Consider the following 20281-nt stretch of genomic DNA (forward strand, 5'->3'; position numbering starts at 1 on the left):
GCGAGGGAAAAGGGAAGTGTTTGGGTTCCTCGTTAAAAAGGTTCAATGTCAAAAAAAAAGAATTTTCCTTAGTTTTTTTAAACTTTTTTGGACAAAGGGTTGAATGAAACATGGTGTCTCCCCACCCAAAACTGGAGAAAAATTTTTTTTTCCGCATATGGCATTTTCCCCAGGTTAACATACTGGGGGTTTGCGGGGGTAGAGTGGGAATATAAAATTTTTTTTCCCCCTTTAGACAAAAAATTTTATGTTCCACAATTAAATGGCCCCCTGGTTTTTTTCTAACGGGGCTTTCCCTTTTTTTATTTTAGTTTTGCATAAAGGTTTTAAATTTGGCCTGTCAAAATTGGCCCTTTGGGGCAAAAAAAATGGTGAGGAAAATGCTGAGTACAGGGCCCGGATCGTTTTTCAGAGGGACAATGAAAACCCACAGGAATTTCTGTCTTTAAAATTTTCAAAAGGGGAAAAGCAAAAATCGCATACGTAATTGGGAAAACCGAAAAATTTAGAATTTGATCCCCTAATAAAAGTGGTTGAATAGAAACAAGAAAAGGGGGTATGGGGGGTTTTTAAAAATTGGGGTTTAAAAATTTTGAAAAAGAGGGCTTTCATTTACTGAGCGATAATATATCACAATCTTTCTGTTTAAGATTTCTTCAAATGTTTTGACATCTGAAAAGGAAACTGGTGTTTGATCAGAAAGTCCTGCCTGCCTTTGCCACGCTCTAGCCTGATGACAAACCTCTATGTGGGAAGAGATTCGGATATGCTAAACAGGCTAAATTTTTTGCAAAGCAAAGTTGATCGCCGTCATCGTTAATCACGATTAAATGTCTTCTCTTTCTTTTTATTAATTCTTGGTCTACAATTTTTTCAAGTTTTAGTCTGCCACCCCCGTTAGGATTCCGAATCAGCTGGAGAATGAATTCCACATTATCCTCTTCGGTTATTGCGGAATTAGATTGTACCAAAGTCTCCGTAAATTTTTCAAGTTCCTCCATGATATTTTCCCCATCATAATTTACGATAAAGTTTGTGTGATGAGACCCACCATCGGTTACTAGTTCAAGTTGTATGACATCATTTCTAGATGCGAGCGGTCTTATTCTTTCAGCCAGATTGGATAAAACGTTCATCATGCTGAGGAATATTTCTGCTAAATCTCCCTCTGAACCATTCTGATTTAGTGAAAGCCGTTCCCTAATTTCCACATTGTTAAAATTTTCTCTGTTTAGGGTTTGTACTCCTCCCCCACCACCGGATTGAATAACATTTTGAGAAGGAAGGGAATGGTTTAACGGTAAAAGATTTTCACTAGAAGGAGAATGTCTGGAAAATTCGCTCAGAGCTTGCTCCAAGCTAATTAAGCGTTCTAGATGATTTTCTTGCTGCGGAGGCGGACTGTGAGAAAGAGTTGTATCTTCTAAGGGAGAGGTCGGATTTAAAGGCGAACCGGCATCAATTAACGGGCTTATATCATCGGCAATATTTCGCAAATTCTGTAAAACCGCTTCAGAGACAAATTCATCTAAAGAATCTGGTTGTGCTGCATTTTGATTTTCACTAGAAGGAGAAACATTCGGAGATGTGTTTGACTGAGATAAATGCGGGTCAGACATGTTTATTCACTAGACTTTTTTTTTTTCATCCAAGAATGTTCTTCATTATATAGCACATATTCACCAAGATGGACAAACGGAAGCTGGGGTCTTCTTGGTTGCCTGGTGCAGTCAGAAGCTCGCCGACAGCTGCCAATGCCTGAATAACCAGGCGTTCGGGAACTTCTTCTTGGTTGCCGGCTGCAGACAGAAGCTCGCTCACAGCCGTCAATGTGTGAAAAGCCAGGTGTCTAGATTCTTCTCTGATGGGAATGCCGGACTGGCCGATTCGATTTCTTACTGAGGAAAAAATAAATAAAACAATTAACTAACTAAGATTGAATTAAAAAATAAAAAATAAAGAGTATTTACCTTCATTTCTCAGTCTGTTCGTTATAGCGAGAAGGGGTGAGTCTAAGAGAGTGAAAAATATATAAATATGATTATATGATATTAAATCTCAGAATTATTATTATTATTATTTTATTTTCTTACCATTGGTTTCGGGTGTTGAACTACAAGTTGGCTGGTCAGATCTTTCTTGAATCGTATTTTCAATTTTTTGATCTTCTTCACCACTTCCTGCTTCCGGTATATCCTGGACTACAATTTCTCCGCCATTATCGGGTTCCTGGACTACAACGTCACCGTCACTTCTGGTTTCCCGATCTTCTCCACCGCTTCCGGTTTCGTGGACTACAACCTCGCCGCCACTTCCGGCTTCCGCTATATCCTGGAGTACAACTCCCGCGGCTTCCCCTTGCGCAGTGTGTCGGATCAGCGGCGCAGCAGAAGCGCCGGCTGACTGTATGTTTCTGGTGGAGCACTTCCTTCGTTTTCCTGCTGAGGAAAAAAAAAAATAACGCGCTTTAGTAAGACCGACTTAAAAATAAAATCCTTTAAAAAAAAAAAAAACTAAATAAATAAAAAGGCTATTTACTTTCTTTTCTCTGATTTGAAGAACGCCGGACTTTCAATGCCTTCCTTTTAGCGAGAGGCTGAGAGTCTAACAGAAAAAACAAAGAAAAATATATATGGTTATATGATAATAAAACTAAGAATTAATTTATTTTAATTTTTCTTACCATCGGCTTCAGCTGGCTGATCAGATCTTTGTTTTCTCCGTTTGTAAGAACGGCGGAGAGTCAATACCCTCCCTATACTGAAAGGCCGAGAGTCTAACAAAGAAAAATATATATGATTATATGATATTAAAACTGAGAATTAATTTATTTTTTCTTACCATCGGCTTCTGTTGGTGTTGAACTACAAGCTGGCTGATCAGATCTTTCATTCAGAATGGCTGTGTCTGCGAGAAAAAAAGTTAATAATTTATTTACTTTTTTATATATGACCGGCGTATATTCATCACACGGGACTAAGATAAAATATTTTTTAAGCTTACCCCAACTGTCTCTTTCTCCATCCGCTTGTAAATCACTCCCCGCCGGGGCTGCAGCTCCCTCCGACCCTGGTTCTGCGATTTGTTCGACCACCGGCTCAGTATGGGCGAGCTGCCCGACTAGATCAGACCGAGGCGGCTGTGGAGCGCTCCCCGCCTGGGCTGCACCTCCCTCCGACCCAGCTTGCCCAAGAGACTGGGTAATGGATGTCAGCGGCTGCTTGGAACTTTGGTGGCTGGTCGAGCGAGAGCCTGGGAGCTGAGGGGCCAGAGCCACCTGCTGCTGCTGCCTGAAGGGATGAGAACCTGTGGGATGCACTGTGGTATGGGACGCAGGGTGGCTTACGGGGCGTGGAGGAGGAAAATGAACCGGCCAGACGGAGCTGGGGCTAGGTAGAGGAGATGATTGAAGAGACCTAGGCTGCAACGCTCCCTGTACAGCCTGCGGCTGGAAGGCCCGTTTTTTATTACCCTGCAGAGGAGAAAAGCAGATGAGAAGCTGGCATATCTTTTTGAATGGGAAGAAAACAATGTTTATAGACAAGAATTTGATTGATGAAGCAAAAATGTGATGGTGCGTGACTGTGCAGAAATTTACGGGTCATAAAAGGGTTATAAGAAATTCCTTTGATCGGGTGCGGGTCATAGAGTTCATAGTTCCTAAGTCATAAGGTCATGTCATATACGTCATATGTTATCAATCATTTTTGACATAAGGTCATAAGGTCATAAGTTCATAAGTCATTAGTCATCAATCATTTTTGACATAAGGTCATAAGGTCATAAGGTCAGGTCATTAGTCATCAATCATTTTTGACATAAGCTGTATTACTAAGTTTTTTCCTATCTCATTCTCTGGGCTTGGACTGAACTGGAAAATCAGGTTAATGACTCACATTCATAATCTTCCTCCACCAGATTTGCACAGTTACTAACCTGTGTTGCCTTTCTGCAGAGGTTCCTGCCCTGGATGCCCTAACCGCTGCTTCTGCAGATCGTTTTTAAATAAACACTTTTAAATTATCTCTCTGTCTCTCTTGAATACAGGATCCTCCTCTCTGAGCCTTGACATCAGTGTGAGTGGCTATCTGCTGAGGCCAACTTGGGTTCAAGGAGAGAGAAGCAGAAAAACAGAAGCAGAGAAACAAAGGCAACTGTCAACCAGCTCCACAGGTGGCCTCATCCTGGAAAAACACAGCCAGGCGGACAAGCTCCAAGCCAGCCTGCATGTTAGAGGATGAAAGAGAGCACATGGAGTTAGTCACAGTAAAATAAACAGGACTACACTGTAAAACAGGCCAAGCTCCAACATCTATAAACAAAGGTGTTGATGGCAGCAGCACAACTGATATCTCAGTCATTGAAGCTCACCTTTCTCAGAGGTTCTTTGAAAATGGCAGAGGGTCGCAAGAGGAAAAGTGAGAGCTCTCCTCGCAAAGCATTATGGGATTTGCTGTCACAGTGGCCCGCTGTCCTTTTAGGGTGTCGTAACCCGACAGTGGCGACTAATAAGAAAGATAGTGCAGGCACGCGCAGTGGAGGGGGATTTATGTCATCAACGGGTAGCAAAAAGTGGTGATCATCTGTCCAAACTTTAAGTTAACTGAATGCGCTATAAAATCCACTGCACAGTATATATATCATATATATTGATTAAGGGATTTAACGGTTAGAGCAGACGTTCAGGCACAGTAAGCTTGTATGAGCTATGAGATAAGTAACTTTTAAACAGTGTGCACGAGGAGAAGTGGGTATATGCAATAATGCAACGATTATTAGACTCAACATAAACAAAAGAGTCCCAAAAAAACTGAAAAAAACTAATTATCTGACCAACCTCAAAGTTCAAGTTATTTGGACAAAAACTTTCTATTGAAGGTACAAGATATTGAAATAACATATCAAACATTTATGACATTTTTCTATTTTTGTTGCATAAAGTTGAAACTTCAATAAAACTCAAAGAGAAAAGAGTATGATAAAAAATTAAAGGTATAGTGGAGTATTTTCACAAATTTTTGAAAAGACTCGCCCTCTCCACCTTTAAAAAATGCACACGCACAAGCCTGTCCTCGCTCCTAAGAAGGAACGCACAAAACGTGTGCGAGAGCATCGTGCAAGCTCCGTTTAGAAGTTGCTTTTTGCATCACTCATAAAAGCTTACTTTCCAAAAGAAGATTAGCTATTTTTCCATTATGTCAGAATCACCACCGGTAAGTGAAAATGGGGGCAAGCACATAGGATGGCCTTACGTAAACATATCACCAAAATAATTGACAATTAAAAGGACCATTTATTTTTATGATCCTACCAAAAAAGAACATCCTCCTTTATAATTTTAAGTATTAAAGGAATTAACCATCATAAACCAAGCTGAAAAGCCCCCCAAAAAAACACATTAAGTGATCCACTTTCTCATTATTTGTTTTTCTTTAATTCTGTACATCAACTTGCACATCAAATACAACATAGAGCTAGAAAGAGGAACTGTTCCGTTGCTTTACAACCTCTGTGGGTAACAAATATATTTCTCAGTGTGAAAGTTTACAGATGCTCGACTGGGATTTTCACAAAATGAACTTGCTTGACCCAGTGGCTAACATCCTGACTTGTTGTTGAAGCCTAATGTTTGAAAGTGTAAGAATTTTTTTCAGGCACTAGTGGTCTTTATTATTTTTGTGGGAGCTGTATGTGGTTCACGTGCTTAACCTCTGCACCACTGCTGTGACAGGCTCAGTGTGCATTTCATGGCAAATTTTAAATTAAATGTGTGTAAAAAGGGTTTCCTAATGGCTGTTTGAATTTCCTTGAGAATATTTTTTGATTAGTCTGCTTTTCTATCAGTCATCATAAACTTTGTTGAAAAAATTACAAAACAAAAAAAAGCTATTTGTTCTATTGAAAAATGTGTGTATTGCAATTAAAAATTTTAAAGGGGGGAAAACTGAAAACCAATATAGAGCTGCATCTAAGTAAGAACAAGAAATGAGATGGGTTGCTTTGATCTGTTGACCTCAATAATTTCATGGGAAAGATATCATGTGTTGTTGCCTGTTACTTATTAAAGCACATCACAGATAAAAAGTTTGACTTTTAAATCCAACTATACATCTTAATCAATCTCTAAAGAAGAGTATAAATGTATTTTGAGACCGGGCTGTTAGAATTGATATTTAATATAATTTAATATTGTATCAAATTAAAACACAACGGCATCTCAAATGTGATTAGAGAAACAATATGTTTAGAAAGCCATTCTTCATGTCTTCTATTATAACACTTTCCACAGGTGACTGATAATCCTCATCTCTATTTTGATCTCCACACCATTCTAAAGGGCTGTGACTCCTTCAAGAAAATGCTTTGATCCTTCCATTGCTCTACTTTAATATTTTGACCTTGTCAAAATGTATGTGTTAATCTGGGGTGCACATCACCTTTGTGATTATTGGGAGAAGAAATGTGACATGAAAAACTTTTGCTAAAATTATATACTGTTTTTGATCTAAAATGAGAGTTGCCATATTTGTCTTTTTTATGTTATGGCTCAACAGTACAAGCATGAATGACAATGTAGTTTTGAATGATTATGATAAAGTTCATGATCAATGATTTGATTTCGAGTCACATTAGTATTTGATGCTCACACACCTACCACATGGATTTTGTATTCTCACCATTATCTTCAAATCAGAGAGATTGCTGTGAGTGAAAACCCTGGTAGATCTGCAGTGTATGAAACAGTTAAACAAGCTATCTGTCACCAAAAGCATTCAGGTAACTTAGATCTCCTTTCTTTGCCATTCTGATGTTCAGTTTGAGCAACAGCAATTGCCTGAATAAATCGAAGTGCTGCCATTTTATTTACTGATATACTAATTGTATTCACAGAAGATAAATATAGTGTGGATATGTGTATCCACACCTTTATTTTCCTTTTAAAAATATGTAGTTGTGGTTATGCAAGGAGACACTGACCTATCCTTCTTGTTGCTCTAGTTATACCTTGATGTTTAATGATCCCATTTCATTTGCCCTACTGTATTTATGTCATGGTCTTGGTTCTGTTATGCATTACTTTGATCCATATTTTCAAGTTTTATTGGTTTTTATTCCTATGTTGTTGTGTTTTCTGGTTATATTTCAGTTTTTAGGTTTTTATTTTTTTGCCTTCTGTTGCCCTCTTGGTATCCTTTTCCCTAGCTCCTTTCTAGACTCCTCTCTTCACACCTGCTCCCAATCAGCTCATTAACCCTCTCTTTGTTCGGTGTCCCATAAATACTCTCCCTGTGCAGTTCCCCAGTGCTGGGTCCTCGTCTAACTCCGTCTAACTAGTCATACTTCGTCTTACTCCGTCTTACTTAGTCTTTCCTGGTCTTACCACGGCTCCTCATGACTGGTCTCCGCTGGTGTCTCCATGGTTCTGGTTTGTTTTACATTTTTAAGTTGGATTTGTGGATTTAGTGGATTCCTGCCTCTGTTTCCTGTGTTAATTAAATAAGCTGCAAGAACTCACCACTGCCTCTCAGCCTCTGCAATTGGGTCCAATACCACAACCAAACCCTGACAGTTTACTTTTAGCCAGATACTTGATTGTCTTCTATTTTTTTTTCTCCTTGTAATTGTCAGTAATGCAAAATTTCAGTGTTCTGCCAAGCAAAATGGTTGCCCTTCATTGCCTCATTGGAGGTTTGATTTTGTAGTGGGTAATTCTCTTTAAAAAAAGAATGAGACAGCAGCTGGGATTCCCTCGTCCATCTCGGCTACACTCTGGGAAGTTTTTTTTTTCTTTTTTTTTTTCACAAAAGGTCATTAAATTATTTTCCCATACGCATCCAAGGGTAAACATCTCTACACAGATAATGCTAGTCTGTTTATACACTTTCTTATCATGGAAGTGTATTTGCATGTACAAAAAGCATGTGTGTGATCCCTATGAATTGTATAATCTTTTGGCTGCACATGGAAATTCAACGCGTCATTCCTGTAAGAGAGAGAGGTTCAGCAAGGTTCTGAATGTTCTTAACAAAATGATTGATTACTAGCCTTTCCAACGCACACAAGCTGATTCTCCTTTCTGTGACCTACAGCTCTGGTCAACTTCCTTTGACAAAACAACCCAAACTGGAAACACATCAGTTTTCTATCAGGTCTTAAGGCGGGTATACACTGTACGCGTTTTTCCCCATTTCATGCCGATTCTCAGAGCATGCGAGAATTTTTCAGATTGGGCTGAGTTCCAGTCTCATCGTTTGTCCTGCATTGTGAAGTATATAGAGGGTAAAAAGGGGAAATTAGCCTCTCATGACCGCCTCACGATGAGGAATCGTATGGTCAGGAGAAAATTAAACATGTTTGAAATTCCGTTGTCCCTTGTGTTTGTGAGCAAATCCTAATGTTGAAGCAGAGCTAGGAGCATCTACGAGTTGATTTATCGGAACCTCGCACGCTGCGCATGTGCAAACATGGAAATTCTTCTTCTTCAAGATTGATGAGTCCGACCAGTGCCATCTCTCGGTGATGAGCCTGAGATGTTGTTTTAGACAAAGTGTGAGCAGCTAGATCTCATCAAAGCATTTAGCCGTACAGTGTAAGAAAAGACATCGTGAACCGTGTACTTTTAAAACCTGCGGTTTTGTTGGACAGTTTGAGCATCAGCTGAGTACAACGATTGAAAATATCGTACAGTGCATGCCAGGCTTAAGCTCTTATCTGGCCTCTTATATTACAACACTTAAGATTAACTCAGATTTACCACATTAGTTCACTTAAGGTGAACTCAATTATTATATATACCACTATTTTATTTTTGCTTATGTACAGTGTAGGCTAAAGGAATTTAACTAAAGTCATAGATCCCCACTGTTTACATTTTTTGTAACCAAATTGTATTTTAAGGTTGGTTGTAATTAAAGAGGCATTGCAGAGTTTTCTAATGATACTTCCATCTGTGGCCAAACACAGAGCTGCTCTCTTCTTTCTTACCTAGCAAGACTTTTTTTTTTTTCCTTTTTTTTTTTTTTTACCTCACCTGGAGTTATTGCTGGAGCTATTGGTGTCTGACCTAAGCTGGATCCTGGTTGCTTTCGAGTATCCACAACATTCTTCGTGAATATAATGCTTCTATTATTTGCTAAGTCAAACCCATTTAAGATGTGATGCTAGACGTCACATTTGCAAAACAGAGTGGGAACTTCTGACCCAAAGTATATTAAGGAAAATAGGCTGCAGGCCTATACTGTAGATGCATCAGCATTGAACTAATGGTATATCTAGTCCTACGATCAAACATTGTTTTAGGCTATCTTAAAGATGTTATTCAGTAAATCTTACATACTGTCTCACTGCATGTGCCATGATTACACTAAATGATGATGGATTTTAAATATGGAAATTAGAATAAATCAAATGTCTGAACTAACAAATATTAATTTTTTTCCATCACTCAGCTTCATCTTTAATGTGTTTTAATATAATTATTATCATTTTTTTTAAAGGACCTTTTACTTTTTTGGAAAACAGTAAACGTATCTACAGATAGATTAGGTATTCTATCACATCTTTTTTTATATGATTTAGTGGCTTAACCTGTGAGAGTACCTGTCTGATTATAATGGGATGCCATGTGCAGTTGTTTTTGGAATAGAATTAAAATAATTTGGTGGCAATAGAGCAGAGTGCAGAGTAGCCAGCGAAAGCCATTCAGCAGTAGTAATTCAAAATTAGAAAGATGTTGTTATTGTCATGACTATTGATTTAGCAACATGACTAAATTATTTTAGTAGTTTGTTTTTTTTTTATATGCAAGAAAATCTTGCAAAGAAGAGGCAGTAAAACATAAATGCTTCAAACATAATATGTTGGAAGCAAATCAAACTGGTTTACGTGACTGAGGAATAACGGCAGTGACTTTCAATTAATTGTCAGTTTATCAGCAGCCAAAATATTTGTTTAAGACATGAATAATACTCTCCCCTACGTGTGTATGAGTGATTAGTGTGCATGTATGTTTCTTGGTCTAAGACAATTAGATCTTCTTGTGTCAGAATACTTTTCAATTTCAAATTAGAGTGTTTGTCAGCTCTTTCTCAGCTTGTTCTCTTTGGCTTTTTTGTTACACCTGTTTCCTCTGCCATGGTAACAGGTACCATTGCAAGTTTTAGCAAGAACATGTTGACTTAATGATGGCAATAAACAACCACACAGTGTTCAAGAGGTTAGATAACGCAATGCATGTATTTCTCCTTATTTCAATTTGAAGAAGGTGATTTATTTTTTTTTTTATCCACGCAAAAAATTATGAAAAAAAAATAAAAATATAAGAAGCACTAGAAAATGAAAAAAAGTGGAGAGAAAGTGAGAAAGAGAAAGACAGCGGAGAGATTCCATCTCTCGAATGATGGATACCCAACTGGGAGCCTCAGGCTTTGTCCTTATTTCAGCTGTGTGTGTGTGTGTGTGTGTGTGTGTGTGTGTGTGTGTGTGTGTGTGTGTGTGTGTGTGTGTGTGTGTGTGTGTGTGTGTGTGTGTGTGTGTGTGTGTGTGTGTGTGTGTGTGTGTGTGTGTGTGTGTGTGTGTGTGTGTGGCGGGGAGTACTCAGTCTTAGGTAGAGAGTCAGTGATTTTAGTCCAGCTATCAGCCCTGGGTGTCAGCCTAGTCTGCTATCAACATCCTACAAACAGAGTGCTTGTTCTCCACCCCTACTGTTAGAAGCCACCTCAGGACAGCTCATGAACTTCAGAGCATCACATTTAAGAGTCACAAAAGGAAAGCAAAGTTGTCACAGTGGATTTTGAAATCTACGTTTGCCAGTCCAGTCTGTGATGAAAATGCACCATGCTGAAATAGTAATAATTTTTGGATTACCCACTGGATAATTGCATAATTCAGGATTTGTATTCAGAGATTTATATACTCAGTTTCCTCTTGATCCCATGTTGCTTTAGTGTGTTTGTCACTTCCAGCACCTTTATGGCAGCTGCACCTGGATGTGCTGGAGGTTATTTAAGGAACACAATGAGTTTGCTGACAGTTTTTTGAGAACCACCAGATCAGCAACATTTCATATTTTAAGCCCTCATTGAGGAGATGTGTGAAGTTACAACAGCTCTGCTGTTTAGATGTCATGATTTATCAAGGTTATTTTAATTAAATAATATACTTTTAATTCCTTGCTGAAGTAAGAAGTTACCTTATTTATGCAAAGCAGCATTACTTTTAATCTAAAAAAGTAACAATTCTTAAAAATGGTTAGGGTTAATTTCAAATGTATGTGGAATTAAAAGGATGTAATAACAGTACGCCAAAATCCCATCAGCCATGCAATCCAATGGAACAGTATTCATAACTTTCAACATTTTTACATTTTGTCAAATTATCACCAAAAATATTTTGCTCAATGTGAGAGACCAACAAAAACTAGAACAGAAATGTGAGGTGCAAGAAAAAAACAATACACAATGGGCCGGATTTATCAAGATCCAATTTTGTGTGCAGTAATTTGCGCTCGCAAACTGGAATTTTGCGCGAGGGGCTTAACCATGGTTTGCGGGTGATTTAACAAGAGTGATTGCGTAACTGGTGGCAGGTGCAAAACTGTTGGAGACGCCCTATTTAAATGATGGTTTTGCGCGTTTTGTGGTTTGCGGCAAAGTAGTTTGTAGTTTGTGCAAACTAGTGCATTAAGAAATTTTAATCTTACAGTGACCCCCCCAAAAAAAAAAAAAAAAAATATATATATATATATATATAAAGAAAAAAATTTGGCAACCTTTATTCCCTAAGGTGGTATGTGGCTGAATTTCTACTTCACTGCAGTAAAAAAAAAAAAAAAACAAAAAAAAAAAAAACTGGTGTTTTGTATTGGCCTGTAGAAAAATGCACATACCAAATGGCTCACAAGAAGTGACTGTGGATGAGATTACTGCGCAGCATTGGCACGTTGCTCCACAGGCGCAGGGGGAGAACCCCGACCCCGTCGGACAGCACTTCTGAAAAACAAGATTGGGAGATCCCAGCTCTCGCTGCAACCGTACGCTGGAATGACCCAGATGCAAAAAAGTGCAACGTTGCAAGGAGTTTTGTGATATCTGGTATTGCGTGGGTCCTCCTTGTGGCTGGCTCCAAATCCATTCGGAGTTCCCCCAACAGCTCCAAAATGGCAATGCTGGATAAACGATATGTTTTTATGATCGTTTCCTCCTTCATTGCAAAAATATTCACACGGAGTGAAAAAATGCGTTCTCTGCGTCTCCTTGCTTCATTTCGATGTCTCCTTCTTGCGACAATAACCGCTGCCATGTGTGCGCAATTACGCATACAGTCCATTTGCACCTTCTTTTGAAACATGTTAAATATAGAGTCAGATACCGTTAGCAAAATTGCTTTCAGGTTTAATAAATCACTTTGCGAGTGCTAAATTAATATATTTACATGTTCTCCTCCCACAAGACGCACTTTTGCGTGTAAACGCCCCATATTGCATATTCATTGCAGAAAAAGTACTAAATGGATAAGAGACGCTATTTAGCACGTTTTAAAGACCAAATCCTTTTAGCACGCTGTTGATAGATCAGTTTGTACATTTTTTAGCGTGCGCAGTGAAATAGCTCACGTATTTATACACGCAAACGTTTGATAGATCCGGCCCAATGAGTGCATTGTTCAGGGTGTCTTGCAAACAGCATTAGAAAAAGGTACATTTACATTCATTATTGGTCATTTTCACTTTAATTCACAAATATAATCTAAAATAAAAAAACAGATGCCTTCAATTGACTTACAAATATAGTATTCACATGTTAATATAATCTCAGGGTAGAGGCAGGTCCTTTGAAGGGTTTGCTATGTAAGTAAAGGGATGGCATAATCCAAACCAAGGAAAACACCAGAAATATCTGGTTTTAAAACAATATCTACAAGTTTTAACATCACAAGTTGAACTGATTATCCATCACTTGATAACGTGAAGAGTAACATAATATACAATACCTCAGATTACATTATTTAAAGCTTGGTTAACCATAGAGCAACATCAACAGTGAATCTAAAACACACACAATACATTCAATCTCAGCTTTTTACAAAAAGGGTGTTAAACTTATAACTTATGTTAGTTTTTTATTCTCTCTGTCTTTTGAAGTAATCTCTTAAATAGTTACTTTATCATTTATCTGTAAGGCATATGTAAAGATTTATGCAGTCTTTCAATTATTTGGGTCATGGCACACTGTTTTCACCGGAATTACAGTAATACAGCACTGTATCAATAGAAAAGTGTCATCAGTTCCAGTTTAGTACCACTAGAGGTCAAGGGAAAATGCCCTTTTTTTCAGAATGTTATCTTAACCTCTATTTAAGTCTTATAATTAACTCAATAGACTATCCTTTGGCAAACCGAATTTTTCAACAATATATTTTTGGGGAAAAAAACATGGAGAACATATGAAGATATTCAAAACTTTGGACACTTGGGTAGTTAAAAAGTCATACTCTTTACTTTAGCTAACTGCATCTGACAATTTGAAAAAAAATTTTTATATGCCAGACTGAGAAATAACTTGTTGACATCCAGCACTATTATGCACCACAATCATCCTCCTTCACTCTCCCAAAAACTTTGTATAACTCTACAGATTATACTCTTTTCACTGCTGTCTCCCCAGGCAACTTTTTTTTTCTTTTTTAAATGGTGTCCTCCATTTAACCTTAGCAGAGACTTGACTGCACTGTGCATAACTCCAACTTCAAATCCGAGGCTCTTTCTCGCTCTGCTTCTGTATTTTATCCTTGCGTCGGTGTTTCCAATTCTCTCTTCTACTCTTGTTTCTGATCAAATATTACCCTGTGGCTTCCACCAACAGCTTCTTTCTTCTAACTAATGAAAACTGTCGACATTCGATAGATTGTCAATACAAGATGAATCCTTGTTGATCTTCAGAAGCAAAGATGTCATAGTGCAATGCAAAATCAAATATATAAGAATAGGGTTTTCTTATAAGGTCATATTCGGTATGTATAGTGTCTAGCTGCTGACCCAGAATTGTAAATATCTCTCACTTAATTCTTTGTGAGATCAAATGACAACTATATTAACTGCAGCACGTCCCTCTGACATCACATCCAGGGACAGTGGGATCTTGAACCTGACTGTGGGGAATAACCATTCTCTCCCCCTCGGGCCTTCCAGCCATTATAGGGAAGACATCTGAAATTCCAGCTGGCCGTTACCCTCCAGATGGTGGAAACTTCAGAGCTGCGGTCCAACTTTGCTGGCAAAGTAGCTGCATCCCACTCTTAAGTGGGATGCAAAACTCAGCATCACCTGTTGCTCATGAATTTGTTATAAGTTTCAGGAGACTGCATCTCTACCACCGATAGAGTGAAATAAGACTGTTCAGAACTATCGATATGCTGCTCTTCTTTCTCCGTCTGCTTTTTTCCACACAGTAGCTAACTATTTTAAATAACTTACATCAATTTAACCAGTTTGTTACAGAATGGATGCAGCAGAACAGTAAATACTTGTTCCTAATTGTAAATGTCTGTTTTTAGATACAGTCATGATCCTGCCCTTTGTGGACCTTTGGGTTCAGTTTAAATTTCTTTTGAGGTTTCATTTAAAATTTTATTTATGTCGTTATATGTTATCTTGGTAATCATTTCTTTTGCATTTTGTGTTATTGCAGTCGTTTTCTAGTTGTGTTGCTCTCTGTTGCCCTCTTGTGCCAGTCTCCTTTCCCCTATCTTCTATTTACTTCTATCCACACCTGCTGCTTATCAGCTGATTACCCCAGACTTTGTTCTGTCTCCCATATACAGTATATACTCTTATTGTCCAGTTCCTCAGTACAGGTTTCTCTTCATTGCTCCGATCCTCATGTGTTTCTCCCTGGGATCTCGTGGTTGTTTATTGATCCTGGATTAGTGTATCTGTTGCCATCTACATCCATTATATCTGCAAGAACTCATCCCTGCCTCCTCATCTCTGCTTTTGAGTCCTCAAACAACCTCCAACCAACCTTGACATATACAGTGCCTTGAAAAAGCATTTTGAAGGTTTGTCATCTTCAACCATGTAGCACCAAACCTCTTTATATATGTTTTTTGGATTTTGGGGCGACAGTGGCGTTGGATGTGGGAGTTTGCCCTGAAGTCGAAGGAGAGACGGTTCAAGCCCCGACTCTGACTTTCAGTGTCGTTGTGTCCTTGGGCAAGACACTTCACCTGCGTTGTCTACTGATGGTGGCCAGAGGGCCCGGTGGCACTAGTTTGCGGCAGCCCCGCTTCTGTCAGTGAGCCCCAGGGCAGCTGTGGCTACAATGTAGCTTGCCACCATCAGTGTGTGAGTGTGTGCGTGAATGGATGATTGAATGTAATGTAAAGCGCTTTGGTCAAGTCTCCAGACTTGAATAAAGGCGCTATATAAATACATGCCATTTACCATTTATCATTTTGTGTAAAGGCCTGACAATAGGCATAGTTTTTGAGATGGAAATAAAATGATACGTTGTGTTTAAAAAATTTTGCAGTTATAGCGGTGTGTCTTTTGAGATATTACTCAATCAGCTTTGTGCGCCTACAAAATAAATCATGTCCATTCTTTTGTTTTCATGTGTGAAAGGACATTTTTAAAATCTTGTTAACACTCCTAGTTTGCTTTAGGTCTAGCACTGGAATATTAGAGCTAAATCATTTTTTTTAATTGATTTTTCTTTAAATGATAATCACACACGTTTTTAAGAATATGAAGTGAGTAACCACAACATTTTAAATACTGAAAATTTCTGCAAAACATTTAAGGCAAAAATTAAGGCATTTAAGGCATGATTGCTGATGATCACAATTACAGTAGTAGCCATTAAAAATTTTCCCACTTCCCTTGATGGGCCCTTGGTTGATCCTTGTCTGGTCCCTCTACAATTCCTTCTTAAACATCAATCTTTGTACTAAAATATTCTGTCAGGATTTGTCGACATTAAGATCTAAAGAGAAGCATCATCTTCTGGTCAAACCCAGTAATTCAGTGAAAGGGTGTGGTCGGAGTAAAAAAGCGCAGACAGAGGAAACTCTGAGTCAAGGGGAGAATTTTACTATGATGACAGGAACAGAGGTTGAGGAAACTCTCTTTGTGAAATGGAGGTCAGAGTTTCTCATATTTAAGGGTTAGAAATCTTAGAGTTTTTAGTAAACCTGCATTGTGAAATGGAGCCCCAATCATAGATGGTCCTTATTTTTAAGTGTCTTCCACCCAAATTTTGTAGTGTGCCAAATATTGGCCAATCTAAACAAAAATGTCTATGCCATTGTTTCTAATTACAGCTTGACCAATCAAGATCATGGATTTGTTTAGTATCTGTCACAAATCATAGTGCCATTGTGTATTTTAAATAATACTTTTAATAGATAGACGGTCACTTCGGAAGAAAAAGATAATCACAAAGAGATTAAATGCATGATTGTGAGAAGACAAACATAAGCTTTCCCTCCTTTGTCAGCTGCAAATTCAAACCACCACTTTTTATATGTAAAACTTCAGAAAATGGTTTGGAGAGGCTCCAAGACTGTTGGGGCCAGCTGAAGTGTTAACATACAGTATTTGGTCTTTGAAGATATATGATAGAATTGGTTTTGGTAGATATATAATTTTAAAGTTTAAAGCAACACCTCAGTTGTACAGAATCTTTTAAGAGAGTTATACAGCAAACAAAATTGGCTACAGCGGTGGCTTTACAGAAAAGAGAATACCACAGAGTATCAGTAAGTGATTCTTCTGTCATTAAATGCGGTCCAACATTTTTGATTAGGGACTTTTCCTGTAAAGCTGCAATTATATTCTTGTGCAGAAAAACATTAATAATAATAAGCCAAGCAGTACCACCAATGCAATAAATAATAACTTGATGTTAGTGTCTCTGGTGTTTTGCTGTTTTTCTGGTGTGAGTGAGCTTCCTCACAGAGAGGATATTTGTTGGTGGCTGGGCCGACCTGTGTTGCTGCACATCTGAGAACTTTTCTCAATCAAGATCACTAGTGTGTGTATATAAGGAGGCAAAGCATCATCTCTCTTCCCCTGTTGATTACCCCTGATGGTATTCCAGCCAAAGACCTAAACCAGAAATATCCTTCTTGCTGAAATTTGTCTTGTTGTGAATGTCTTGTTCCAGACATTCAATGAACCTCAGTTCATCTCCGATCTTCATGGAAAAGGTCTTACCTCTGTGCAGCACCTTTGTCTTCATTGCCTGCCTTCCTGCTCTCCAACACAATGTCTCTTGCAAGTACCAATGCTCTCGGATCTCATTTACATTCTCATGGACCTCTGGGGTACAGTCTGCATAGCCCCTTGAATCAAATCCCTACAGCTCCTTGCTACAGTACATCCCTTTCATCTCTCAAGTAAGCAAATCAATTTGTCATCAGTTGTCACCTACCAACTCCTTCCTGATCAGTCTGAATTCTCCCTTAGACCGACCAGAAAGTTCAACTGACTTCCTGCAGTTTGTAAATAAAACATTAAAATCACTGGTTCTATGTGTGATTAAGCATGAGGGTCAAAACTAAAAACCAATATGAAAGTTGATGAAAAGAAACAAAAGATAGGCTCTGTAAATTGTAAAATATGTTCTTATACATCCACATTAGTTTTTATAAGCTACCGTATAAATGGAGCATCATGGAATTTCATATGGTAATTTGTTCTCTTTACTCTGTCATTATGGATGTTGCTAGCTGTAAATGCAGGTATCGAGAGGATGACAGATGCTAGTGGTCTTGTCTGCTGCCTTTGAACATTAGATCAGTGATTTTTTTTCCTAGCTGGAAATTGCCAAAACATTTTGCAAGCAGCATGGGGATGATTCATCATTTCTTTCCCAAGGTTTTTGCTATAAAAGAAATGGTATTTTTTTCTGTTCACTTTATGATTTGAAGTGACAGTCACAATGTTCCCACAGCATGTCTTCCAGAGTGCCTGGTTAATGCTGATGTGAATGCCTCTCTGATAGGCTAGGTGCAGTAAAAGAGAGAGCAGTGGCATAGCAAAGCAACACAAATGGCAAGCTTTAGACTAGGGGATACCTTTTTGTTTTTAACAATAAAATAACAGAACTATTGAAGTCTTGAAGGCAATGTGATCGAATTCCTAAATACATGTCTTACCTTTCTTTTTTTTTACCTAAATAGATAAATATATATATATATATATATATATATATATATATATATATATATATATATATATATATATATATATATATATATATATATATATATATCTCTATCTTAATAATATAATAATCATGAAATACTCTCAGTTTGCAGCCTGACTGAGAACTTTTTTTGGGGGGAATTCCTATCATTTCTATATTGCTTAAAGGGATAGTTCGGGATTTTTGACATGAATCTGTATGGCATCCCCATCACCAGTGTCACGCAATCACACTGACTTACCCCTGGCAGCATCCTGTGAGCAGAGTTCTCGTCCAGCTTGAGAAGGACCTCGCTGCAGCAAACAGAAAGGGGCGGGGACGGACCTTTCCGTCAGTCCCATACCTTATTTGGAAATGGGACTATTGCATTCCGGAAATGAAGGGGGCGCTATTTTCATAATCACTAGTATAAATGCCTTAAAGACGCGGGGTTAAGAGGAAAGGAAGAAGAAAGAAAGAAGTTTAAAAAGATTTATCACTGGTGTTCGGCACACGATCCATAATGCAAAACCCACAAAATCAACAAAAGGTAATTTTACCTTCTTAAAATTTTTTTCACATAGTAAATTAATACGCTTTTCTAGATTCAGTTTTTTAAGAAAACCTTCAATTTGTCCTTTTTAAAAGGTCCAGAGAAGAACTACAAAAGGAGAGAAAGCGGAAAAAAGTTAATGAGAGGGCAAAATGTGAGGTAAGCTGTAGCTAAAATTCATCACTTTGTTGTTTTAAGTCATAGAATTTGTATTATGTCCATTCACAGTGTACTTTTGTTCTATGCTTATTTTTTTAAGTCTGAAAGAAAATCAGTATAGAAGAATTAAAAGGGTTGAAGCAGTTTTGATGTTATTTGGATTTGCATTCATCTTTCACTTAGAACATATCTGTATTTTTACAGACTCTGTGTGCTGATGACCACACCTATGCCAAAGGAGCCGAGGCACAAATTGAGGTTCATTTTTTAAATTTACACATAACTAGTAATTTTGATTTGTGTATCTTTATGTGCAAATGAGACTAAAGCCCTAAATAATTTTATTTTTATTTTTTTTATTAAAATTCATTATTTGGACAACTTTTTTTTATATCATTAGAGATGAAAGGATAAGATACTGAGAGATATAAAGTATTAATTATTGTTTAATGCTCTTCACCATGCAGGTAGAAAGGATACCGCCAATCTTACAGGTAAGATTCATTCATAATCATATGTATCATCCATTCTTCCTGTATTACAGTCTTGCAATGCACCTGTTTTTTATTTTGTTAGTTTTTTTATTTTTTTATTTTCAGATGCGGAGGAGAGGAGAGTACCCTCGTTACTACTGTGATGGCATACCTGGACTTTGCCCTGAGTGCCAACATTGAATTCAAAGAAAATATAAGTCGCTTTCCACAATCTGTCACATATTGTTAGTTTTTTTTGTGACATGCCATTTGAAATCGTTTCTGATAAAGAATATTTACCTTTTGACTTTTGCAGTCCTCCTTTTTCATAATGTGTTCTTTCAATATTATTTACATTTTTGAAAGTTCCTTTTGTTGTAGCTCAGTTGATTTACATCATTTAGTTTTCATAGAAATGGTGTTGTTTCCACAAAGTTCCATTGTGGCTGTAATTTGTTGGAGAGACAGTAGAACCAATAAAGTAGTTGTAAATATATTGTAACAGCGTTGTTTAACAATTGGAAAATTTTAAATGCAAGCAAAGCTAATAACTTGCAATATACAATGTTTCCTATACATTTTTGAACAATGACTGGAATCAATACAAATTTTCTTTACAAACCTGACATACAGACAAGTTGTTTATGTTTTAACAGTTAGAATCAACTTGTTTTATGTAATAAAAAATAAGTTGCAGAAACATATTGTTCAGATACAAACATAAGATTAAACGAGCAAAGCGAAGGTGTAATCAGGGTGGAGGTGATGGAAGCTCAGGTGAGGAGCAGTTGCACACATCAAGCTGGACTTTATGAAGGGTGAAGGACTTGCGACCGGCGCCGTTAGGCTGGGAGGGAGGCACCTGAGCAGGTGATTGGCTGAGCAGGTGAGATGAAGACAGACTTTAT

General features: G+C 37.8%; 1 protein-coding gene and 1 long non-coding RNA gene across 2 annotated transcripts; one reads left to right on the top strand and one right to left on the bottom strand.

Annotated features, from left to right (window-relative positions):
• Positions 1 to 760: 760 nt before the first annotated feature.
• Positions 761 to 8511, bottom strand: LOC119775846. Its single transcript, XM_038273952.1, has 8 exons — positions 8503 to 8511; positions 3004 to 3472; positions 2842 to 2907; positions 2684 to 2776; positions 2539 to 2604; positions 2094 to 2441; positions 1971 to 2012; positions 761 to 1898 (listed from the first exon to the last, which is right to left on the bottom strand). Exons 1-8 carry the CDS (start codon positions 8509 to 8511, stop codon positions 1645 to 1647), a joined length of 1347 nt encoding a protein of 448 aa, XP_038129880.1. The 3' UTR covers positions 761 to 1644.
• Positions 8512 to 18683: 10172 nt separating this feature from the next.
• LOC119775891 lies at positions 18684 to 19680 on the top strand. The gene is made up of 5 exons (XR_005279710.1): positions 18684 to 18738; positions 18837 to 18900; positions 19105 to 19158; positions 19368 to 19394; positions 19500 to 19680. It is a non-coding gene; the product is annotated as an uncharacterized LOC119775891 (long non-coding RNA).
• Positions 19681 to 20281: the final 601 nt, after the last annotated feature.

This window comes from Cyprinodon tularosa, unplaced genomic scaffold (assembly GCF_016077235.1).
Source record: "Cyprinodon tularosa strain WSP-4 unplaced genomic scaffold, ASM1607723v1 ctg9, whole genome shotgun sequence".
Classification (NCBI taxonomy): Eukaryota; Metazoa; Chordata; class Actinopteri; order Cyprinodontiformes; family Cyprinodontidae; genus Cyprinodon; species Cyprinodon tularosa.